This window comes from Monodelphis domestica, chromosome 2, assembly GCF_027887165.1.
Source record: "Monodelphis domestica isolate mMonDom1 chromosome 2, mMonDom1.pri, whole genome shotgun sequence".
Taxonomy (NCBI): Eukaryota; Metazoa; Chordata; class Mammalia; order Didelphimorphia; family Didelphidae; genus Monodelphis; species Monodelphis domestica.
This window is the reverse complement of record NC_077228.1, coordinates 457,428,312-457,453,594: the sequence shown is the minus strand read 5'-3', so window position 1 is coordinate 457,453,594 and position 25,283 is coordinate 457,428,312. Positions and strand designations below refer to the sequence as shown.

General features: G+C 47.4%; 2 protein-coding genes and 7 non-coding genes across 9 annotated transcripts; 4 read left to right on the top strand and 5 right to left on the bottom strand.

Moving 5' to 3' along the window:
• Positions 1-8,114: 8,114 nt before the first annotated feature.
• Positions 8,115-11,568, bottom strand: LOC130456956 (uncharacterized). The gene is given in 6 exon segments (XM_056814749.1): positions 8,115-9,375; positions 9,378-9,459; positions 9,461-9,596; positions 9,598-10,400; positions 10,470-10,953; positions 11,225-11,568. Coding segments are annotated over 6 exon segments (1,968 nt in total). The 3' UTR covers positions 8,115-9,256.
• TRNAG-GCC (transfer RNA glycine (anticodon GCC)) lies at positions 10,967-11,037 on the top strand. Its single transcript has one exon. It is a non-coding gene; the product is annotated as a tRNA-Gly (tRNA).
• TRNAE-CUC (transfer RNA glutamic acid (anticodon CUC)) lies at positions 11,412-11,483 on the bottom strand. The gene has a single exon. It is a non-coding gene; the product is annotated as a tRNA-Glu (tRNA).
• A 447-nt stretch (positions 11,569-12,015) lies between the features above and the next one.
• Positions 12,016-12,087, bottom strand: TRNAD-GUC (transfer RNA aspartic acid (anticodon GUC)). The gene has a single exon. It is a non-coding gene; the product is annotated as a tRNA-Asp (tRNA).
• A 2,798-nt stretch (positions 12,088-14,885) lies between these two features.
• On the bottom strand, positions 14,886-14,956 carry TRNAG-GCC (transfer RNA glycine (anticodon GCC)). Its single transcript has one exon. It is a non-coding gene; the product is annotated as a tRNA-Gly (tRNA).
• A 487-nt stretch (positions 14,957-15,443) lies between these two features.
• TRNAD-GUC (transfer RNA aspartic acid (anticodon GUC)) lies at positions 15,444-15,515 on the top strand. The gene has a single exon. It is a non-coding gene; the product is annotated as a tRNA-Asp (tRNA).
• A 438-nt stretch (positions 15,516-15,953) lies between these two features.
• On the top strand, positions 15,954-19,412 carry LOC100032797 (uncharacterized). The gene is given in 4 exon segments (XM_056814748.1): positions 15,954-16,297; positions 16,569-17,052; positions 17,122-17,924; positions 17,926-19,412. Coding segments are annotated over 4 exon segments (1,971 nt in total). The 3' UTR covers positions 18,266-19,412.
• On the top strand, positions 16,039-16,110 carry TRNAE-CUC (transfer RNA glutamic acid (anticodon CUC)). Its single transcript has one exon. It is a non-coding gene; the product is annotated as a tRNA-Glu (tRNA).
• On the bottom strand, positions 16,485-16,555 carry TRNAG-GCC (transfer RNA glycine (anticodon GCC)). Its single transcript has one exon. It is a non-coding gene; the product is annotated as a tRNA-Gly (tRNA).
• Positions 19,413-25,283: the final 5,871 nt, after the last annotated feature.

Sequence of the window (25,283 nt, the reverse complement as noted above, 5' to 3'; positions counted from 1 at the left end):
CAGTAATCTTATATTTGACAAAATCATAGATCCAGATTTTTAGGATAAGAAATCACTGTTTGATAAAAATTGCTTAGATGACTGGAAACTAATTTGGCAGAACTAGTTGTATAGACCAATATCTTACACCATTCACTAAGACATGATAAAAAATAAGATCATAGATACATGATCTAGACATGAGATTAGATACTATAAATTAAATAAATTAGAAGTACAGAGAACACTTATCAGATTTATGAATAGGAGAGGAATTTGTGAATCAACAAGAGATGGAGAGAATTGTGAAATGTAAAAATGGACAATTTAAAATTCTTTTCTTTATTTTATTTTAATAACAAGTTTCCGTATAAGTTTTCTAAAGTTATATAATTCATATTGTCTCCCTCCCTTTTCCCCTCCCTGCTGCTAGTCCAGGTTATACATGTATTATCTAGTAAAACACATTTTTATATTATTTATTTTTATAAGTGAATAATTTTATAAAACCAAAACTCCAAGTCATATACCCAAATAGTCAAGTGATAAATTATATGCTATAATCTGCATTTATACTCCAACAGTTCTTTCTCTAGAGGTGAATAGCATTCTTTTTTATAAGTCTCTCAAAACTGTCCTGGATCACTATATTGCTGTTAGTAGCAAAGTCTATCACATTTCATCATTCCACAATATTTCATTTACTCTGAGTGTCTGCTGGTTATGCTAATTTCACTCTGCATTAGATTGTGTAGATTTTTCCAGTTCTTTTTGAAAAAACCATCCTGCTCATCATTCCTTATAGCACAATAGTATTCCATCACCATCATATACCACATTTCATTCAGTCCATTCCCCAATTGAGGGACATCCCTTTAGTTTCCAAAAAAGTTTTCAAAAAGCGAAGCTATAAATATTTTTGTACAAACAGATCATTTCCAATTTTTTTAAATCTCTTTGGGATACAGATCTAGTAGTGGTATTGATGGATCAAAAGTATTCTTTTATAGCTTTTGGAACATAATTTCAAATTGCCCTTCAGAATGGTTAAATCAATTCACAACTCCACCCACAATGCATTAGTTTCACAATTTTGCCAAATTCCCTCCAACATTTATAATTTTTCTTTACTGTCATGTTGGCCAAAGGTGTAAGGTGGTACCTCAGAATTGTTTTAATTTTAATTTCTCTAATCAAGAGAGATTGGAACACTTTTTCATATGATTATTGATAGCTTTGATTTCTTCATTTGAAAACTGTAGTTGAGGCAGAGCCGTAATGGCTGAAGCCCTCCTCTTCTTCCTGCTTGGGCTGCATAGTCAAGGTCGTAGGTTGAACTGTGTACGACCTGCCCAGCTGCATTTTCAAGGTTAGAATAGTAAGCAGAGGGAGGTTTGATAATGACTGTGAGAAACTGTGAGAAACTTGTTTTTCTGCCCGTTTTTGGAATCCTCTTGGTTCCTCCTGGTGCCTGGCAGGGAACGTCATGAATTCCTATGAAGTTGCCCAATTATTGGTTCCTGCTGTTGCTGGGCTGTAACGTCATATCTTCCTGTGGTTTTAACCTATATATGCTTTGTCTGAATCCAATAAACTTTGTCGCTATGCATTTCATATAGCGTCCATTCGTTACTCTTCATTTTCGTTACCCCAAGTAAGGGCACACAGGGCTGGCCGACAATGGAGATGAGCCTTACAAAATGGTGTCCAGAACTGGGACATATGCCGTTGTAACCCCGATTCCTTTGCTGGTCAGAGGATGACGAAGAGTTAACGGCTTCTGCCCCGAGACTGCAGCTCAGATGGGCAGAAGAATCGAACAGAGAGAGTGCAGTATTTGTGGGCCTCCTCTGTTCCCCAACTTTGTCTCTCTCTCTTTCTTTTGCTTTTTAGTTTATCTTTTAGCAGTAATGGGTAATTCAATTCCTGTCTTTTTAAAAGACAAAGATTGGCAAGCTCAACACCGTATACATGCTGCCTTAATGGTACATGGAGCTAAAGTACAGAAAAAGGTGCTAAAGAAATTCGTGTTTTTGCAGTCATTTATAATGTAATCTTAGTTCAAGGCTACATGAACAGTTCCAAGATCTCCTAGGAACCGGTTAACTCCCCTGTTAACACTTTGGGGAGGATAGGTTGTGTCTCTCGAGAAGAGCTTTAAATCTGGTGTTCTGCTTACTATAAACCTTCATTATCCCTCTTTGATAATGTTCCAATCTTTCTTTCTTGCGACTTCTCGGACAGCTTTAAGCTGTCCCCCAATAGTTCTAAACTGTCCCCTATTAGGGACCCCCTTCCCCCGGTTCTTTTATTGGAACCCTCCCTTTGGTTCTCTTTGGAGAACCCCCAATGCAGTGTGCTGGTCATGCAAAGTTTTGATGCTATGGAAATCCCCTCAGTGGTGAGTATACGAGATACTCTAAGGGTGAGAGGGAAATTATAATTTTTCTTTAGAATGGATCCTAAAACACTGATTTTTTTTCAAAGCATGCTTGTCACAATGTTGTGTGTTTCTGTTTATCGTTGTCTTTGTCAAAGTCTTGTATATGTATATGTATATGTATAAGTCTTCTATGTATTTTTAAATTGGACACTCACAAAAAGAAAGAAAATAAAATGGGATAGTTGCAAGATTGAACTTGCCTGTCAAAAATCCTCAGCAGAGGACAAAAGCAAATACCTGTTCAATGATTTTTACCTCTTTCTTCCTTTGGATGGGCCCCCAATGGAGCGAAAAAGAGAAAAATTCAGAGCAGAAAAAGGGAGATTTTTACTCCACAATTAGAGGCTATTTTTCATTTAAGATTAATGGTTTGATGTATGCAATTTGGGAGGATTGTTAATGATTTTGATATGATACAAATATAATTTCATGTATTATAGTAACTATTTGTCATGTTAATAATGTCATGTTAATAATGTTAACCAGATTTTATTGAGCACAACAAAACTCATGGTTAGAAGTTTATTTTGTTAAATCTTGCTATGCATAATGGTTTCAGTGAATTTGACAATTGTCTAAATGTGGTTGATAGCCAGACTGACACAGAGAGGGAATATTTTATTCTATAAGGACAAAAATTGCACTGGTTACTTTATAAATGTAAAAGTCATTCAGAAAAAGTTGTTATGTTGTTGAGAAGAACTTATTCTAGAAATTAAATTTGGGATTTTTTCAAATCAGATTTATTTTAATGCATGTGCTGTCAGGAGTAGTAACAAGAAATCATATGACACACAAGAAGTTTAAGTGATCAATCTGTTTATGGAATTTAATAATATTAGTACTAAGAATTTGGTATTTTGCAAGAGAAAATTTCTAAACGTTGTTGTCTTTGACTAAGGTTATATGAATTGCTTTTAAAAATGTGTACAAAGTATAGAAAGGAATTTAAGGGTATATGATATGCAAACTACAGCCTTGAAATAAAAAAGGGCTTGTCATAAGGATTAAATACAATTCAGGATAGTATCTGTCCTCTATTTACAATAATGGTAAAGAGGAGAAGCCAGAAGAAATAAGAGTAAGGGATAGAGATACTAGTTGATACTGTGAATTCTAGTGTAAAATATATACAACAAATTATAAATTGGAATTTAATCAGGTATATAGCAATATTTTGAGCTAATAGAAAACTAAACTGTAGGTTTTATTCTACTTTAGACAGAAATTTGAGAGGAGTGCACGTAAAATGCTTTGTACTTCAGTTTGGTTAAACACTGAAACATCGCTAAAGGACTTAATAAAAGTTATTTGGGAGTTGTGGAATTCAAACTAAAATCCACTGAGAGTAAATTATTATGAAAGAGGTTTGATAAATTCAATATTTTAAATTATAGTAAGCTCACTTGTTAAAGAAGGATGGGACAAGGCTGTTAAGTAATAAATCTAAACTGAGCCAAGCAGCCTTATGATAAATTGCTCAGAAGCTATTAACCCCTTCCTTGCACACAGGAAGGAGAAAGAAGTGCTTATAATCCACACTGATACTTAGGAACTGAAATGGGGACTTCAAAGAGTTAACAACCACTGTGTGATATAAAGTAAGATGAGTATATTTTAATTGTAGAAATGGAGGTTTTAAGACGCTCAAACAAACAAACTTTGTCAGCCCTGTCTGACCAAGTAGCTTGTTTGAAGCTGTGGAATTTTAATGCAAATATTCCATGTCCAGAATGATAAGATTATTCAGCCAACAATATGTAGCTTCAGCCCTTCATTCTGTAAGACTACACTTTCCTGCTCTGTACATCGTCCATTATATGGATTATATTTGTAGCATCCCAAGCACTTATTGAGGCTGAAGATGAATCCCAAATAAGCAAGTGCTATAGTCAGTTGGAAATTACCTTGCAAAAATACCAGTTAGTCATTGCTCAAGAAAAGATTAAAAAAACAAGTTCCGTACTCTATTCAGGGGCTCAGTTATATGCAACATCTGTTATGCCTCAAAAATATAATTAAGAAAGGACTGCCTTAACACCTTAAATGATAATCAGAAATTGTTAGGTAATATCAACTGGGTTAAGCAATATTCATTTCTTACTACAACTGAATTACAACCGTTATTCAAAATACTGGAAGGGAGTTCTGATTTGAATTTCCCTGGAACTTTGACACCTGAGGCCTCTCTTGCTTTAGAGATAGTAGAAGACAAATTGAATCAGGCTCCACTCAACCACTAACAGCCTCAATTAGCCGTGGAAGTGACTATTTTTGCAACTTTAATGTTACCAACAGGTGCCTTAACTGAGAAACAAAGAGTCATTGAATGGTTAAATCTAAAAAGCAAAATGGGAAGGGCTTTACAAAGTTATAATTGTCTTGTGGTTCAATTAATATGGAAAGGCATAGAACATGTGATCTCAGGTTTAGGATAGTATCCTCATGATATCCGGGTACCCATTGCTAAAGATATAATACAGAAATATTTACAAAGTCATGACGAATGGTCTTTACTATTAGTGTACCCCATTGCTATTACCACCTACACTCCACAAGGCTTATTTTCTTTTTTGTCACAACATCCTATTGTTTTTCCTCATATTCTAAGAGATCATCCGGTATCAGGACCTAATGTTTTTGTTGATGCAAATGCTAATTACAAGGCAGGAGTATACAAGAAAAGTAGCTCACCTATCATTTTTACCCTCCCTAAAACAGATATTGGACCTGCTTATACTTCCAAACAATTTTTTCTTTTTTGCCAACAAGGACAAACTATTGTGGAGCACAGTAATCAGATCTTAAAAAACGTTTCTTTTAAAACAAAAAGGGGGAGACAGCAACCCACATCGATGATTGGCAATAGCTGTATATACTATAAATAATTTGATCTTTACTTCTAATAATATATCCAGAGCTGAAAATTTTTTCTCTGCATTTTCTTATGAACGAAATTCAGGTACCACTCCTGTGCTCCCTGACCCAGAACAAAAATGTGGCATGTGGAAAGATGATAATCAAACTTGGCAAGGACCACCCAGTGGTCCTGCAAGTCCGAGGTTCTGTTTGTGTCTCCACAGGTAAAGACAGAGTATGGCTCCCTCCCCGCTGAGTTCAAGAAATTGACCATAAAGAGAAGAACGAGGAGAGGGTGCAAGAAGCCTCGCAAGGAGACTTGACAACGTCTCCATAAGATACTGACTCTTCTGCTTCTATTCCAGAATTTAAGTGCAGCTACTGGAATAGAGATGGGTGCAGGCCTTTCCCTTCCTACCCTACTTCCCCTTACTCAAGACAGGAGAGGAGAGGGAGAAAGCATTCCCAATGGCCTGCTGGGTGGAGGGGTGGATGAAATGAGGGATATCCTCAGGTACATGGAGAGGGGTAGGGAACAGCTCCACCCTGAATCCCTCTGGCTTTCTAGTAACGAATTCTGGTGGATAACTGCAGCCATACCCAAAGAGAAGGCTCTGTATACCCTTTTGGGCACATGAGTCATAGGTTCATCATTACTGCCTTAGGACCATTGCTATATCTGTAAAAGAATCCATATGTTCCAAAAGATTTATAGCAGCTCTCTGTGCTGGCAAAGAACTAGAGACTGAGAGGTTTGACAAAATAAATTGTGGTTTATGATTGTGATGGAATACTACTTCACTATAAGAAGTGATGAACAGACTGAATTTTTTAAAACCTGGAAAGAACTACACAAGACAATAAATAGTGAAATGAGTAGAGAACAATATACATAACCACAGAATTAATGCTAGAAGAATAAACAATGAAAGTTGCCTCCAGAAAGTGAACAGAAAGGTGAAATGTTTGGCTGACTTGATATCTTTTGGGTTAAGGGAAGGGTGAAGAGAGGCTGGAAAAATAGTGCATAATATTTATCACATAGGTAGAAAAATGAACTAAATATTTATTTTTTATCTTTTTTGTTTACTAGCTCCTTTTTCTTTCTATATGGAAACCCTTGTTTGGTTTTTGTAAAATTTAGAATAATAAAAAAACTATACAAACTAGAGTGACAAAATTTTTTTGAGTTTTCCTCAGTTTCTTGCAGTTTGATCCTGTTAATCATTCAATATATTCTTCTTTTTGCCTGTAAAAATCATGTGGATACAGATGCTCAGGCTCTCAAATCAAACTGGGAATATGTGCAGACCCATTGACTTTTTACACCTTGCAAACATATTAAAGCCAATGACTTCAAAAGATCCATTGCCAGTCTTTCTTGTTTCCCTTCCTAAACCCATTCCTTAAGTTCCTAGGAAGGTAAAAAGAATGTCTGACCAATAAACCATGACTTCATATGCTAAGAAAAAAGGTTACATTGTCCCTCTCTTAGGCCAGCCAGGAGAGCAGAGTTAGAGAGTAGCAGCAATGATGGCTGATGAGATATGATGGAAACTCAAGAAAGAAAGGTGTTTCCCAATACCAATCAATGACCTAACACTTCCTGTACCCAACCTAGGCATGAGTTGTCCCTAGATCCACTCCAGTCCTCTTGTTGAGATGGTGGTGGTATAATGTGCCCGGCATTTGTACTTCCTACTTGATAGATGGTTTTGTTGCATATCCTTGTATATGTATTACCACCAAAAGGTCACACTTGGGTGCTTTGATCATCTGTTGGGGGATGGGATAAGATAGACTCTTGCTAAATTCATTCTCTGCTACTAGGATGACTATTCCGACAGGGCCAGAGAACAGATACTGCCTTTTGGTAAGTTGCCTCTGTGAACATAGACCCATTCTAGTTGGAATTCCTGGGAAAGAGGAGTCACAGTTTCTTATCCCTGGAGACTGCACACCTCTCTCCTTGGGGAAACCGCCAGAGAGTCCATCCAGAGAAGACTTTTAGGAGAACACAAAAGCCTTTCCCCAGGCTGATCCCTCGGGCCTGCCTCACTTGCCTTCACCTCTTAAAGGCCCTAGCTCAAATGCCACCCCCCCACAAGCAGCCTTCCCTGATCCCCTCAGTCTCTCCCTGCACCAGAGAATTATGTATTTTGAAGCATCCTGGTAGACATTTACTAGTGTACCTGCTGTCTTCCCTCACCCCCACCCCCACCCCCCAGCAACACGTTCTCTTTAGGGTAGGGGCCATTCCATTTTCCCCTTTGTACCCAGAAGACCCAGCACAGTGCCTGGCACATTCAATGAAGGGTTGCTGATGAAGTGATTCATCAGCAACCCTGGATGGCCCAGGACCACAGGGACCACAGGTCCAGGGCCCCTGGCTAACCAAGGTCAGCAGGCAGCTTTTTGTGACTTCTCAATGAGATCAAAGACAGTCATTCAATCTCAGGTTGGTCCACTTGCTTTTCCAAAGCAGGGAATGTGCAAGCAAGCACTCTTTGTTCCAGTTTCTGCTTTTGCTCATTGCTTTCTGTCTGGCTTTGCCCAGCATCCCCTACCCCTAACTCTGCCAATCCCCAAGCCCCTCAGTTTGCCAGGGGACTCACTCATGGGACAGTAGGACAGCTGACAGATCCTTTACTCTGTTTTCTACAGGCAGCTAAGCTCTTTGTCCAAAGGAGGTGTTTTAGCAAACCTCCTCTTGGTCTCTAGTCTAGAAAAAGAACTTTGCAGATGAGGGGACACCCCAAGGGCTCCGTCCCCCAGGTCCCAATCCCCCCTTTGACGGATGTGATGGCAAGCAGAGACAAACTTGGGAGTTGCAGTTAAATTTTGCACCATTTATTCCAAGACCCTCTTTCTTTTACAGAAACAATATCAATATAAATATTTCACAGAAGAAGTCCTAGAAAACACAGCTAACATAAGAGATCTATGAAACCAGTGGCAGGAAAGCCTGTCCAGACACTGTGTGGCTTGTCTGGGCTGGAAAGGGAAGATGGAGGGAGGAAAGTCAGAGGAGGAAGACTCATTTCCAGGATCCACTGAGGACAGGGATGCCTATGAAAGCACTTGGGGCAAAGGCCTGAGACCCTGGAGGAGGAGCAACATTCAGAGAAGAGACCTCCAGCCAGGAGGGTCCCCCGTGGGAGTATGGTGGGTCCAGGGCTGGGGTCTGCCTGCCTGGCCTGGGTCCCACAGCTGCTCCCTGCAGCAGGTGCCCAGGGTTCCTGGCAGAGCTGGGCCAGGATGGGGTGACACAGGTGCTCCCACGTCTGCTGTTCATACTCCTTTTCAGCCAGCTGGCTGCCCTCCTGGCTGGACTTCTGGGCTTCCCGCACCAGCCTCTCCACCTCCTCCAGGCCGAGCAGCCGGCCCTTGTCATTGGCCATAGCGATCCTGTCGGCCCTTGTCCGTGCTCTTGACGGTGGCTGGCGCATTCAAGATGTCACCAGCATCACTTCAAAGGTCTTCTCCACCTGGGGGAATCGTAGCCCTGGGTGTGTGTGTGTGTGTGTGTGTGTGTGTGTGTGTGTGTGTGTGTGTGTGTGTGTGTGTGCTTGCCGGCGGTGGCCGGGGGTGGGGGAAGTGGGGGTGGGGGTGGGGGTGGAGGGGATGGGAGTCTGCCAGCTCAAAGCCACCCAGCAAGCTGCTGTCGAGGATGTCTGCGTCTGCTTGCCGGGATGGTGGAGTCACGCTCAGTCAGGGTCGTCAACAGAGCGCCTGCTGTCTCCAGGCACAGGGACGGGGGGGGGGGGTGGGGGGGGTGTTGGAGCGGGGGCGGGGGGGAGGACCACATCGTGCAATGATTCAATACGATCGCCTGCACCCGCTGCATCGTAGACCACGGCTTCGTCGGGATTGAGGCTCTTGTTGAGCTCCTCGACCTGGAAGTAATCCCGCAGCAGCTTCTGCACCCGGGGGATGAGGATGGACCCTTCCCTACCCCCATCCCCACCCCCACTACTACCACCAGCAGCACGACCCTGTGGATCTGGCCCTTGTGCATCTGGGCGTCCCACAGGCCTTCTCCACCCGCTCCAGGGTGCCCGGGTAAAGGTCAGAGCACAGCTCCTCAAAGCGGCCCGGGTGATGGCCCTGAACAGGCGCACCCCCTCGTCCAGGCAGCCGATCTCCAGGTTGGCCCGCGCGCTGGACTACAGCGTGCCTTCGGCTCGCTCGCTCCACAGCGCTCCTCATCTCCCGCAGGGGCCTCTGGTTCTGACTCGGGTCCTTCCGGGGTTGGCGCCTGAACTCTCCCACGAGGTGGTTCATTAGCGGGTTGTCAAAGTCCTCTCCGTCCAGGCGTGTCCCTGGTTGTGGCCTGTACCTCAAAGATGCCGTCGTGGACGGTGAGAACGGACAGGTCGCAGATGCCGCGGTCCAGGTCGAAGAGGAGCAAATGCGCTCCCCGCCTGTCCCTGTCCGACCTGTCCAGCCCGTGGGCCACGGCCTCAGTCACGGGCTCGTTGATGATCCTCAGCACCTGGAGCCCCGCCATGGTCCCCGCATCCTTAGTGCCCTGGCGCCTCGGGTCGCTGAAGTAGGCTGGCACCGTGATGGCGGTGCTGCTCACTCGCTGCCCCAGGTAGGCCGCTGCGGTCTCCTTCATCTTGTTCCGCACCAAGGGAGAGATCTCCTCCAGGCGGATGGCCTCGCTCTCTCGCCTTTGTTGTACCAACGGCTCGGGAACAGACCTCCGGCCGCCCCACCCCCGCCTCGCTGCACTCGGACAAGCTGCCTCTTTGGGGTTCCGGGCTACTTCTGGCAGCCTACGGCCTGCGGACACCGAAAAAGCAGGCAGCCGGGCTCCAGAGGCAGATGCGGGGGTGCTGGCCTCACACAGGGCAGGCGGGTTCCTCCCACTCTGGTCGGCTAGGCACAGGAACTGACAGACGGACGGACCGGCGCTGCTGCCCGTACTCCCGTAACTGCCAGTGCTGTTAAAGCTCGTGCTGCTGGTGCTGGTGGCATTGGCTAGTACTTCTGGCGCTGCTGGCCCTGTGGGAGCACTCCGTGTGGGAACCTGGGTCCCGGGAGGGTCTCGGCTCCTGCTGCTCTTCGGTGTCTTTTCTCTGCTGCGATGGCGGTGCCGGGTTCTGCTTCCCGGCTAGCCTCTTTATCTGGAGGCCCGGGACCCGTTCGGGCACTCCTCCTGGGTCCGCGAACGTTCGGGCACCTTTTCTGGGAGCACGGAAGAAAGGGTCTGGAGGAGCCCGCCCCTCCCTCCGACAGACCATTGAATGGGATCCGAGGGCTCGGCTCCTCCAGAACCTTGGCGGGGGTAGGAGGCCGTGGCCTTCCAAAGCCGGGGGGACAGGGGAGGGGCCCGGGCGGAGAGCGGCTTCCCCGGATCCCAGCAGACTCTGAATGACTTTCTGGGGTCTGCGTCTGCTGGGTTCGGGAGCTGACGGTTCGGGGGCTGTCCTTGCTCGGGAACCCTGTGCTCCCAGCTGGCCCCGGGAGTGTCCCGGCCCGGCTGGCTGGCGGTGGAGAGCAGGAAGGGATAAGGACAGAGCTGGAGCTGGAACCCAGCACGGTGGTTGGAGCTCTCGGGGTGGAAGTTGGGCCTCAGACAGGCGGTCGAATGGGCGAACCTGGTGTAAACACTGGATTCCCGGGGTCTGGGAGAGCCTTTCCCCAGAGAAGGTGGCCCCGGGACCCTTCAGAGCAGTCGCATTGGTGGTTCAGTGGTAGAATTCTCGCCTGCCACGCGGGAGGCCCGGGTTCGATTCCCGGCCAATGCAACCACGTTTTTCCTCTTGCTTTTTACTCTCGACTCCCCCTCAGCCTCATCTCGAGACCCTCAAAAGCCATTCTCACGCTTCTGCCTACACTAGCCCACTGGACAGCCTTCTTGGGGGTTGGGTGGGGGAAGTAGGAGTGAGGGTGCGAGGAAGGCTTCTCGCTTGCACACAGAAGACTATTTCTCACCTCGGCTTCCTCACTCCCTTGGCACACAGCCATCTGCAAACACTCTCCGAGAGACCCACTTGGCACTCGACCAAGCAGTGGACCACCGGGTGAACGGGTGACCAGGGTCCTCCGAGGCTCAGTCCTGACCCCTGGGGGGAAGCTTGGACCGTGGGGAGGTGAGAGGCAAGGCAGCAACAAAACACCTTTCCCTGACCGGGAATCGAACCCGGGCCGCGGCGGTGAGAGCGCCGAATCCTAACCACTAGACCACCAGGGAACCCGTGCCTGTCCTCACACTCAGCACCCACACAGATGAAATGCAACAGCCCGCGCCTCCAAAACGCCTCCTGCAGGAACCCCATACACTCAATCAGGATGCAGGTCCTTGCAGCCGCCACACTCCTCTGTCCTTGCTGCCTCCCTCTTCCTCCTCCTGCTCCTTCTGCTCCTCCTGCTCTCGCGCCGCCTCCTCCTCCTCCTCCTCCTCCTCCTCCTCCTCCTCCTCCTCCTCCACCTACACTTCAATCGCTCCCCGCATCACCGCGACGCTTGCCTTCCCAACAGCCCTCACCTCGCTCCCTAAGACACCAGAGCAGACGGAGGAAGAAACGCAAGGCGAGAACCACGATAGCAACCGTTTTGCCCACCACGGAGCCAGGCAAACGCAATCGAGCGGAGAAACAGAGCGATTTCCCGCTGCCGCCACCTGGCCACCTGGCGGCCTCGCAGAAAACCCACAGCAGCGCACCCGCACACAATGACAACCCACTGGCCGCCAACAGAAAGAAAAAAGGAAAAGAGACAAGCACCTCCCCGTCGGGGAATCGAACCCCGGTCTCCCGCGTGACAGGCGGGGATACTCACCACTATACTAACGAGGACAGTGACGAGGGATCGTCTTTCGGCCACCGACCCATACAGTCACTAGGAGATTCGCTCTTTTCACTTTCCTATGCTTCCCGCCCTCTCCCGCCAGTCTCACTCTCCACTACGCCCCAAGGTGTACAACCGCCGCCATCGCTTCCCCCGTCCGCTCCCCGCCTGGCTCCAGTTACCGCTTTCCCCAGAAACGCGCTTGGCCCCCCGCGCACACTACATACGGGAACTACGTGCACGTACACACAAACGCAGCCATGACTGGTGCTTAGCAAGGTGGCGGAGAGACACTAGAGGTATACTTTAAGAAAACTGAAATTGTATTGATATTCTCGTATCTCTCATCTGACTTGGTTCAGTTACCCAACAGAACAATCTTTGCCTAACCCTTAGGCGGAGAGTAGCAACCTTGTGATGGTTCGCGTGAAACTCAGTTCTTTTTTCTAATCCCTTGATTAGTCGCCGTCTGGGCGACTACACTCCCGGATGTCAAATGACTTTGGTAGTATTCATTGGGTCACATTTAAACCGCATGCGCTGTTAGATCAGAGACATCAACCGAAAATAGGAACTACTCAATTCCCTCTTCATTTTATAATTCTGGAGGGACACAGACCACCCTACTGATTCCCTCCTGTCCTGTGACAGTAAGGTACCTAACTTCTTCACAGGGATCTTCTTGTGTAGTCGAGTAAGGTTCTTATATTAATTTTTTTTAATTTAATTTTTTGAGTAATGAATTTAGAATATTTTCTCATGGTTACATGATTCATATTTTCCTTCCCCCCTCCCGTAGCCAATGAGCAATTCCACTGAGTTTTACATGTATTATTGTTCAAAATTTATTTTCATATTATTGATATTTGCAATAGAATATCATTTGGGGTCTACATCCCCAATCATATCCCCATAGAACCATGTGATCAGTCATGCTTGTCTTCTGCGTTTCTACTCCCACAGTTCTTTCTCTGGATGTGGATAGAGTTCTTTCTACTAAGTCCCTCGGCATTGTCCTGGATCACTGCATTGCTACTAGTAGAGAAGTCAATTGTGCCACAGTGTATCAGTCTCTGGGTGCAACGTTCTCCTTGTTCTGCTCCTTTCACTCTGCATCAGTTCCTGGAGGTCGTTCTAGTTTACACGAAATTCCTCCAGTTCATTATTCCTTTCAGCATAATAATATTCCATCACCAACAGATACCACAATTTGTTCAGCCATTCCCCAATCGATGGACTACCACCCCCCCCATTTTCGATTTTTTTTTTTGCCACCACAAAGAGAGAGTCTATGAATATTCTTGTTCAAGTCTTTTTCCTTATTATCTCTTTGGGATATAAACTCAGCAGTGCTATGGCTGGATCAAAGGGCAGGCAGTCTTTTAAAGCAATTTGGGCATAGTTCCAAATTGTCCTCCAGAATGGTTGGATCAATTCACAACTCCACCAGCAATGCATTAATATCCCAATTTTGCACCATCCCCTCCAACATGTAAGGTTCTTATATTAAGAGAAAGATATATTTTTAAGGCTTTAAATTTTTTAAAATTTATTTTAAAAGTATTTTTCCATAGTTACATGATTCATGTTCTCTCCCTCCCCTTTATCCTACCCACTCCTGGAGCTGACAAGCAATTCCACTGGGTTATACATGTATTATCACTCCCAACCCATTTCCATATTATTCATTTTTTAATAAAACCTAAACTCCAAATCATATACAATCATATACCCATTTAAACAACTGATAAATCATATGATTTTCTTCTGCATTTCCACTCTAACAGTTCTTTCTCTAGATGTGGATAGCATTTTGAGAGAAAGATATTTTTAAGGCCAGGTTGGAGCAGACGGGGACCAGATGGAAAAATGAACAATTGTAATATAGCTCTACCAAGAAACAGTGACTCAGAGCTAGGTATTTTTACCTTCAACACCTTTTTCTTCTTTATTTCCAGTAGAGGAGGAGAGTTGGAGGGGGGGGGGACTACTTATTGATAAGTATATTAAAAATAATCTGTCTGGGGGCAGGTAGGCAGCTGGCTCAATGGATTGGACCAGGCCTAGAGACCAACCAATCATGGATTCAGATATGATCTCAGATGCTTCCTAGCTGTGTGATCCTAGTAGTGGTATCCAGGAATCTGATTGCATGCAGAATTCAGTGATTGGGAGGGGCAGGGTGCATAATTCCAAATTACTTTCTAGAAAGACATCATGCAACTAAGCCAACAGTTGCTGTCAAATAAACACTTGTTGACCGATGGCTTGATTGAAATTGATAGTCCATACAATTGGAGCTCTCCTAGGGCAAAGAAGGCTGCCCTAGTGAGGCAGTGCGGTGAACTTAAAAAGGTAGGAGCGGTTAGACGACATGGGGAGTGATAGAAAGACTCCCAAATATTTTGTGCAATTTCTAATGATGTCTAAAGGAATTTACCTTTCTATTATTTTCTTCTAGACTTTGTGATTCCATTTTAGAAATGCCTCCATGGAGTGGAGTAAGGGGAGTATTTTGGAAACATGTTACTTTGCTTAAGCTACTAGTTCTCACAGTGAATTTCTTTATAAAATTTTTTTTTAATTCTATTTCAGTGAGTTTATTTAATAGTTTGTGTTTTCTGGTAAAAATTAAGTCAGCAAATAGGGACAATGTAGTTTCATTTTTAGTAATGTTTATGTCTGTATTTGAATGATCCATAAAGTACTAGTTATATGAGAAAGATACGCATGATTCAAGAAGGGGAGTTGTATTTAAAAAAAAAAATACTTGCAGACAAGCAGAAAGAGCAAAAAATTAAATATTTGCATTGGCCGGGAATCGAACCCGGGCCTCCCGCGTGGCAGGCGAGAATTCTACCACTGAACCACCAATGCAACTCCTTGTGGCTGTTGCTATACTACCTCTTCAGAGTAAAACATCATCCAGACACCCAAGTTATTCATATTGGTAGGCTACCACGCATACATTTGTAAGTACTTATTCTACACGTTTCCGCCTTACAACTCTGCATCCGATTGATTTCCTTGGTGGCCCCGGTGACCTGTCACTCTGTCTCTGTGCATCTGTCTCTCCACGGCTGGAACACCCACCTTGCTAAGCACCAGTCATGGCTGCGTTTGTGTGTACGTGCACGTAGTTCCCGTATGTAGTGTGCGCGGGGGGCCAAGCGCGTTTCTGGGGAAAGCGGTAACTGGAGCCAGGCGGGGAGCGGACGGGGGAAGCGATGGCGGCGGTTGTACACCTTGGGGCGTAGTGGAGAGTGAGACTGGCGGGAGAGGGCGGGAAGCATAGGAAAGTGAAAAGAGCGAATCTCCTAGTGACTGTATGGGTCGGTGGCCGAAAGACGATCCCTCGTCACTGTCCTCGTTAGTATAGTGGTGAGTATCCCCGCCTGTCACGCGGGAGACCGGGGTTCGATTCCCCGACGGGGAGGTGCTTGTCTCTTTTCCTTTTTTCTTTCTGTTGGCGGCCAGTGGGTTGTCATTGTGTGCGGGTGCGCTGCTGTGGGTTTTCTGCGAGGCCGCCAGGTGGCCAGGTGGCGGCAGCGGGAAATCGCTCTGTTTCTCCGCTCGATTGCGTTTGCCTGGCTCCGTGGTGGGCAAAACGGTTGCTATCGTGGTTCTCGCCTTGCGTTTCTTCCTCCGTCTGCTCTGGTGTCTTAGGGAGCGAGGTGAGGGCTGTTGGGAAGGCAAGCGTCGCGGTGATGCGGGGAGCGATTGAAGTGTAGGTGGAGGAGGAGGAGGAGGAGGAGGAGGAGGAGGAGGAGGCGGCGCGAGAGCAGGAGGAGCAGAAGGAGCAGGAGGAGGAAGAGGGAGGCAGCAAGGACAGAGGAGTGTGGCGGCTGCAAGGACCTGCATCCTGATTGAGTGTATGGGGTTCCTGCAGGAGGCGTTTTGGAGGCGCGGGCTGTTGCATTTCATCTGTGTGGGTGCTGAGTGTGAGGACAGGCACGGGTTCCCTGGTGGTCTAGTGGTTAGGATTCGGCGCTCTCACCGCCGCGGCCCGGGTTCGATTCCCGGTCAGGGAAAGGTGTTTTGTTGCTGCCTTGCCTCTCACCTCCCCACGGTCCAAGCTTCCCCCCAGGGGTCAGGACTGAGCCTCGGAGGACCCTGGTCACCCGTTCACCCGGTGGTCCACTGCTTGGTCGAGTGCCAAGTGGGTCTCTCGGAGAGTGTTTGCAGATGGCTGTGTGCCAAGGGAGTGAGGAAGCCGAGGTGAGAAATAGTCTTCTGTGTGCAAGCGAGAAGCCTTCCTCGCACCCTCACTCCTACTTCCCCCACCCAACCCCCAAGAAGGCTGTCCAGTGGGCTAGTGTAGGCAGAAGCGTGAGAATGGCTTTTGAGGGTCTCGAGATGAGGCTGAGGGGGAGTCGAGAGTAAAAAGCAAGAGGAAAAACGTGGTTGCATTGGCCGGGAATCGAACCCGGGCCTCCCGCGTGGCAGGCGAGAATTCTACCACTGAACCACCAATGCGACTGCTCTGAAGGGTCCCGGGGCCACCTTCTCTGGGGAAAGGCTCTCCCAGACCCCGGGAATCCAGTGTTTACACCAGGTTCGCCCATTCGACCGCCTGTCTGAGGCCCAACTTCCACCCCGAGAGCTCCAACCACCGTGCTGGGTTCCAGCTCCAGCTCTGTCCTTATCCCTTCCTGCTCTCCACCGCCAGCCAGCCGGGCCGGGACACTCCCGGGGCCAGCTGGGAGCACAGGGTTCCCGAGCAAGGACAGCCCCCGAACCGTCAGCTCCCGAACCCAGCAGACGCAGACCCCAGAAAGTCATTCAGAGTCTGCTGGGATCCGGGGAAGCCGCTCTCCGCCCGGGCCCCTCCCCTGTCCCCCCGGCTTTGGAAGGCCACGGCCTCCTACCCCCGCCAAGGTTCTGGAGGAGCCGAGCCCTCGGATCCCATTCAATGGTCTGTCGGAGGGAGGGGCGGGCTCCTCCAGACCCTTTCTTCCGTGCTCCCAGAAAAGGTGCCCGAACGTTCGCGGACCCAGGAGGAGTGCCCGAACGGGTCCCGGGCCTCCAGATAAAGAGGCTAGCCGGGAAGCAGAACCCGGCACCGCCATCGCAGCAGAGAAAAGACACCGAAGAGCAGCAGGAGCCGAGACCCTCCCGGGACCCAGGTTCCCACACGGAGTGCTCCCACAGGGCCAGCAGCGCCAGAAGTACTAGCCAATGCCACCAGCACCAGCAGCACGAGCTTTAACAGCACTGGCAGTTACGGGAGTACGGGCAGCAGCGCCGGTCCGTCCGTCTGTCAGTTCCTGTGCCTAGCCGACCAGAGTGGGAGGAACCCGCCTGCCCTGTGTGAGGCCAGCACCCCCGCATCTGCCTCTGGAGCCCGGCTGCCTGCTTTTTCGGTGTCCGCAGGCCGTAGGCTGCCAGAAGTAGCCCGGAACCCCAAAGAGGCAGCTTGTCCGAGTGCAGCGAGGCGGGGGTGGGGCGGCCGGAGGTCTGTTCCCGAGCCGTTGGTACAACAAAGGCGAGAGAGCGAGGCCATCCGCCTGGAGGAGATCTCTCCCTTGGTGCGGAACAAGATGAAGGAGACCGCAGCGGCCTACCTGGGGCAGCGAGTGAGCAGCACCGCCATCACGGTGCCAGCCTACTTCAGCGACCCGAGGCGCCAGGGCACTAAGGATGCGGGGACCATGGCGGGGCTCCAGGTGCTGAGGATCATCAACGAGCCCGTGACTGAGGCCGTGGCCCACGGGCTGGACAGGTCGGACAGGGACAGGCGGGGAGCGCATTTGCTCCTCTTCGACCTGGACCGCGGCATCTGCGACCTGTCCGTTCTCACCGTCCACGACGGCATCTTTGAGGTACAGGCCACAACCAGGGACACGCCTGGACGGAGAGGACTTTGACAACCCGCTAATGAACCACCTCGTGGGAGAGTTCAGGCGCCAACCCCGGAAGGACCCGAGTCAGAACCAGAGGCCCCTGCGGGAGATGAGGAGCGCTGTGGAGCGAGCGAGCCGAAGGCACGCTGTAGTCCAGCGCGCGGGCCAACCTGGAGATCGGCTGCCTGGACGAGGGGGTGCGCCTGTTCAGGGCCATCACCCGGGCCGCTTTGAGGAGCTGTGCTCTGACCTTTACCCGGGCACCCTGGAGCGGGTGGAGAAGGCCTGTGGGACGCCCAGATGCACAAGGGCCAGATCCACAGGGTCGTGCTGCTGGTGGTAGTAGTGGGGGTGGGGATGGGGGTAGGGAAGGGTCCATCCTCATCCCCCGGGTGCAGAAGCTGCTGCGGGATTACTTCCAGGTCGAGGAGCTCAACAAGAGCCTCAATCCCGACGAAGCCGTGGTCTACGATGCAGCGGGTGCAGGCGATCGTATTGAATCATTGCACGATGTGGTCCTCCCCCCCGCCCCCGCTCCAACACCCCCCCCACCCCCCCCCCCCGTCCCTGTGCCTGGAGACAGCAGGCGCTCTGTTGACGACCCTGACTGAGCGTGACTCCACCATCCCGGCAAGCAGACGCAGACATCCTCGACAGCAGCTTGCTGGGTGGCTTTGAGCTGGCAGACTCCCATCCCCTCCACCCCCACCCCCACCCCCACTTCCCCCACCCCCGGCCACCGCCGGCAAGCACACACACACACACACACACACACACACACACACACACACACACACACACACACACACCCAGGGCTACGATTCCCCCAGGTGGAGAAGACCTTTGAAGTGATGCTGGTGACATCTTGAATGCGCCAGCCACCGTCAAGAGCACGGACAAGGGCCGACAGGATCGCTATGGCCAATGACAAGGGCCGGCTGCTCGGCCTGGAGGAGGTGGAGAGGCTGGTGCGGGAAGCCCAGAAGTCCAGCCAGGAGGGCAGCCAGCTGGCTGAAAAGGAGTATGAACAGCAGACGTGGGAGCACCTGTGTCACCCCATCCTGGCCCAGCTCTGCCAGGAACCCTGGGCACCTGCTGCAGGGAGCAGCTGTGGGACCCAGGCCAGGCAGGCAGACCCCAGCCCTGGACCCACCATACTCCCACGGGGGACCCTCCTGGCTGGAGGTCTCTTCTCTGAATGTTGCTCCTCCTCCAGGGTCTCAGGCCTTTGCCCCAAGTGCTTTCATAGGCATCCCTGTCCTCAGTGGATCCTGGAAATGAGTCTTCCTCCTCTGACTTTCCTCCCTCCATCTTCCCTTTCCAGCCCAGACAAGCCACACAGTGTCTGGACAGGCTTTCCTGCCACTGGTTTCGTAGATCTCTTATGTTAGCTGTGTTTTCTAGGACTTCTTCTGTGAAATATTTATATTGATATTGTTTCTGTAAAAGAAAGAGGGTCTTGGAATAAATGGTGCAAAATTTAACCGCAACTCCCAAGTTTGTCTCTGCTTGCCATCACATCCGTCAAAGGGGGGATTGGGACCTGGGGGACGGAGCCCTTGGGGTGTCCCCTCATCTGCAAAGTTCTTTTTCTAGACTAGAGACCAAGAGGAGGTTTGCTAAAACACCTCCTTTGGACCAAGAGCTTAGCTGCCTGTAGAAAACAGAGTAAAGGTTCTGTCAGCTGCCCTACTGTCCCATGAGTGAGTCCCCTGGCAAACTGAGGGGCTTGGGGATTGGCAGAGTTAGGGGTAGGGGATGCTGGGCAAAGCCAGACAGAAAGCAATGAGCAAAAGCAGAAACTGGAACAAAGAGTGCTTGCTTACACATTCCCTGCTTTGGAAAAGCAAGTGGACCAACCTGAGATTGAATGACTGTCTTTGATCTCATTGAGAAGTCACAAAAAGCTGCCTGCTGACTTTGGTTAGCCAGGGGCCCTGGACCTGTGGTCCTGGGCCATCCAGGGTTGCTGATGAATCACTTCATCAGCAACCCTTCATTGAATGTGCCAGGCACTGTGCTGGGTCTTCTGGATACAAAGGGGAAAATGGAATGGCCCCTACCCTAAAGAGAACGTGTTGCTGGGGGGTGGGGGTGGGGGTGAGGGAAGACAGCAGGTACACTAGTAAATGTCTACCAGGATGCTTCAAAATACATAATTCTCTGGTGCAGGGAGAGACTGAGGGGATCAGGGAAGGCTGCTTGTGGGGGGGTGGCATTTGAGCTAGGGCCTTTAAGAGGTGAAGGCAAGTGAGGCAGGCCCGAGGGATCAGCCTGGGGAAAGGCTTTTGTGTTCTCCTAAAAGTCTTCTCTGGATGGACTCTCTGGCGGTTTCCCCAAGGAGAGAGGTGTGCAGTCTCCAGGGATAAGAAACTGTGACTCCTCTTTCCCAGGAATTCCAACTAGAATGGGTCTATGTTCACAGAGGCAACTCACCAAAAGGCAGTATCTGTTCTCTGGCCCTGTCAGAATAGTCATCCTAGTAGCAGAGAGGAATCTTGGAACCATCCATCCTCCCCTACTTCCACAAATCGGGATCAAAATACCCAGGGATGTCCTAAGAAGATGAAGTGTCTGGAAACCAAATACCCTCAGCAGCTCAGTAAGGACGACGATGCAGACCTAGAAAGAACCTTTGGCCAGACCAGTAGAGGCAAATAGGCATTTGAAAGCTTATTTTGCATCTCCTTCTCTCTCAGGTACTTTAGAAGCTGTAGCAGCTCAGATCTGATAATCCTTCTCCTCCAGTCTCACTAGCCTAAGAAAGAAAACAATATAAGCCTCGTTTTTAGTGTTGCCTGTAGTTCAAATGCATTCTGTTTTCTATTTCCAGGGACCAAAGAAGTGACTCGGAAGTCCCTAGCATTTGCTGCCCCGTCCCTAGATGTCATAGGGATTTATTTAAGCTTCCATCCTTTTCTGATGCCATCTCTGTGGTGATGACCAGAAATGTTTTCTGAATCTCAAGTCTGTAGTAAAGTATCTAGTGCTTTCCCAGATAGAATGAGAAATGTATGGGGCAGCTGGGTACCTGAGTGAATTGAGAGCCAGGTGTAGAGATGGGAGCTTTCTTTCCTATTTATGTGACCCTGGGCAAGTCATTTAACCCCAATTGCCTAGCCCTTACTGCTCTTCTGCCTTAGAACCAATACACAGTATTGGAAAGTAAGGGCTTAAAAAAATAAAAAAGAATGGGAAAGGTAGCTGGACATGAATGATTGGCCCTAACTCTAAAGTGTCCATCTTGGCGCTTCTCTTTTGGTTATTATAGACACACACATGTGTTTTATATGACATGTGTATTATAGACACACACACATATAAACGTATACAAACATACTAAATGATTGTTGACTGGCTCTATTCACACACATGCACATTTAATATGGCAGATCCGTTTTGTATGCTTTCTTTCTTGAAATAAGATGCCATACGAAATCCATACCATGCCCTTTAGTTACAATGGTATTACTATGGTAATTCTGACTTTTTTTAAAAAAGGGGCCAGAATGGTTATCATTTGTTTTCCCTTTTAAAAAGGGCCCCCAATTTCTGTCATAGAACCAGGTGTGTTGGTTCCAGGGTAGAAGAGTGAAGGGCGGCTAAGTAACTCGCCCCAGGATCCCTCCGTTAAGAGGTGCCCAAAGTGAGATTTGAACCCCAAACTCCCTGTCTCTGGGTCTGGCTCCAAATCCATTGAGACAACTCACTTCCCACGCTAGCACTTGTTTTTAACCACCTCATGCCGACTCGTTGTAATCACTGTAATGGTAGCATTTTTATAGCCCTCTCTTTAGTGAGCCTTACTCGAATTTTTCTAGTAGAAGTGAAATTTCCTGGCAGTTTGCAGATCCTGATAGTGCCCCATTCAAATATACTGAAAACTGACCAAAACCAGCTGAATTGTTATTCGACCGTACTGCCACCTGGTGGTCAAAGGGTAAAATTCACTCTCCCCAACTGCCCGCCTCCTTCCTGGTTAATGACTGACTTAGATTGATTCAAGTCAACAAGCCTTTATTAAGTGCCTCGATTAGCCGGGCTGTGCTAACCATTGGGATACACAGAAAGAAAAGCAAGTCTCTGCTCTCACATTCATGGCGGAGAGTATGTGCAAACGACTAGGTATAAACAAGATAGTATTGGGTAAATTGGGAATAATCTCAGAAGGACAGCGTTAAGATTTAGGAGGAATGAGAAAAACTTCTTGCGTAGGGTGAGACTTACACAGGAAGGAAGCCAGGAGACAGAGATAAGGAAGAAGAGAGTTCCAGACACATGTGATACCAGTGGAACCACGCGTCGGCCACGGGGGGTGGGAAGGAGGAAAAGAAAATGATCTTTGTCTTTAATGAAACATGCATGGAAATGATCAAATAAAATACTATAAAATTAAAAAAAAAAAGGAAGAGAGTTCCAGGCACAAAGAGCCAGAGGAAAATGCCTAGAGTCAAGAGATGTAATTTCTGAGAGGCAGCAAGGAAGCCTATGTCACTGGATCAAAAATGGGTGAGAGGGTGTAAAGTGAAAGAAGATTGGAAAGACAGGATAGGGCCAGGTTATGAAAGGTCATCAGGAGGTGCTGTGGCTAGAATTAAACTTCAGGGATTTTTGTTGTTTTAAGGCGAGGCCGCTAGGTAATTGTGTGGATAGAAAATCAGGCTTAAAGAAAGGAGATCCTGTATTCAAATCGGACCTTAGATACTTCCTAGCTGTGGGACCCTGAGCAAGTCACTTAACCCCAATTGCCTACCCCCTTCCTGCTCTGATATCTTGGAACTTATACTTAGTATTGATTCTAAGATGTAAGGAAAAGGTTACAAAAAAAAAGAATTAAGCTTCAGAAAGGTCAGTTAAATAGCTAAATGAGGGATGAACTGGAGAGACTGAGCAGAATGGCCCATCAGCAACCTATTGCAATATTACAGGGAATGGGGTGGGGGAGGGGATAAGAGCCTGTATCAGGATCAGGGTAATATGACCAGGGAGAGAAGAGGGACTGTATATAAGAGAAGTCAGAAAACTGGAATGAACAGAGCTTGGTAACTTATTCGATATGGGGGTGAAGAGAGTGAGCAGTAGAGGATGACACTTGGGTTAGGATCCTTGATGGCAGAGACTGTGGTACCCTCCACAGTAAAAGATTAGGAATGGGAAGGCTTTGAGGTGAAAGATAAGTTTAATTTTGGACATTCTAAGTTTGGGTTGTCCACAGGACATCCAATAGTCAGTTGGAGTCTGAACTGGAAGTCTAGAAAGAAGTTAGGGCTATTTAAGTAGATTTGAGAACCATCATCACAGAAATGATAATTGTACCTATGGAAAATGGTGACCTCATCAAGTAAAATAATATAGAAAAAGGAGAGAAGAGGTCCTAGAACAGAGCCTTTGAGGAACACTCAGGGTTAATGGATGTGATCTGGATAAAGATTTAGCCCAGAAGGAATGTTCAGTAAAATAGAAGCAGGAGAGAGCAATGTCCTCCAAACCTAGAGAAAAGAGAGTATCAAAGAGAAAATGGTAATCAGAGGTAATAAAACAGCAAAGATAAAGGAGTGTGAAAGGGAATTCTTTATTCTCTATTTTGAGTTGACACTTTGTTAGCTATCAAGTAAGAATTTACAAGTCGATTACTTGAAGAAGAGAATTTGCAAGTCACTTGCAAAAATGAGTGATAACTCTAGAACTCAAAGCACCCCTACTTAACACTAAGTGTTTACAAGTCATTTACTAAAGTGGGTGATAACTCAATCAGTCAGAAACTTGTGAATCTTACGATAAAAAGTTGATACCTTCCAAAGCCTATGATAAGAGGTTGACACCTTCAGAGGCCTTTTTGAAAATAAAAACTATTAAAAGTCATTTTTTTAAATCAGTGACCATCATATTATTTTAGAATGACCACATTATTTAGTCAAACCCTTAATTTTAATTCCTTACAGGAGAATAGAGACTACAGAAAGGCCATTATTTTTTGTCTGGCCCAATCAAATTTTTAGGGCATTCAGTCTTTGGGTAAGATTTCCCAGTGTCTGCTTGAAAGTCTCACCTCTCTAACACAGATCAAATTGCTTACCATATCCAAGAGGGGGGAGGGAAGAGAGGGAGAGAGAGACAATCTAGATCCTATAATTTCTGGAAACATATGGTAAAATTTGTTATTATTGGGAAAATAAATTATTTTTGACTAAAAAAATAAGAAAAAAAATTTAAATAATAAAAAATAAAAAGAAAGTCTCACTTGTTGCCATTCTTTTCTCCTAACTATTCTGTTTTGTATGTTTGGCTTCATTTCTTCTAGGTACTCCTATAATCCTTGTGTTTAAGACATTTCCTTCCTGAAGCCCTATTTAAGGGATTACTCTCTTCCAATTTACCTCTTGGGTGTTCCTTATTTCAGATATTTTTTTCATAGTATTTGGTAGTTTTTAGGTCTATTCATAATAGCAACCTCAAAGTCTGAGACCTGGGAGAGGGGCTAAGTCTCACCAGGGTGAGTGAGTCTATGGTCTAGCATTCCTGGATGGAGTGGGTGGACCTGATTGCTCCGGAGTGTGAAAGCCAAGACCAAATCCCATCCTCCACAGGAATTTTCTTGCTCTGCCTCTTGAGATTTAGGCTCAAGTTGCTTGGATGCTGGACTGAACTGTGTTACCTGCAGAATCCAAGTCTCTGGGAGGTCTCTCTGCTGAAGAATCGATGCTGTATATTGGGTCCAAGGTAGGAGGGGGAGAGAGAGAGAGAGAGAGAGAGAGAGAGAGAGAGAGAGAGAGAGAGAGAGAGAGAGAGAGAGAGAGAGAGAGAGAGAGAGAGAGAGAGAGAGAGAGAGAGAGAGAGAGAGAGAGAGAGAGAGAGAGAGAGAGAGAGAGAGAGAGAGAGAGAGAGAGAGAGAGAGAGAGAGAGATTCTGATAAATGGGTACATACAGCTTTAGGTGTGGCATGGGTGGAAGAGAGATGTATTCAAGGTGGGGCGCTGTCTAGGAGTTAGATTGACATTGAATCACCACACCTCTAAGAGAATGGAACTCGACCAAGGATTTAAAAGCCAATTCAACCATAACATCCCATCGGAGCAAATTTTCAAGACAGCTTTACCCTTTTGTCCTAGAGTTGTTACTGGAACAGAAAACAAGGGTTTGTTAAAAAACAAAACAAAACAAAACTATAGTCCTAAACCCAGAAAGACAGCGTGTCCCAAAAGTCTTAGTGCGGTTGTAAGTTGTGGACAGCCTGAACATCAAAATACGAGGTAAAGACTAATTCAGTTTATCCTGAATTTATATCCTGGACAAATTCTATCTGAGAGGACTACTTACTCCTGGGGGTCAAGGAAAGAGAACTCCTTCATTCCAAGTGGCCC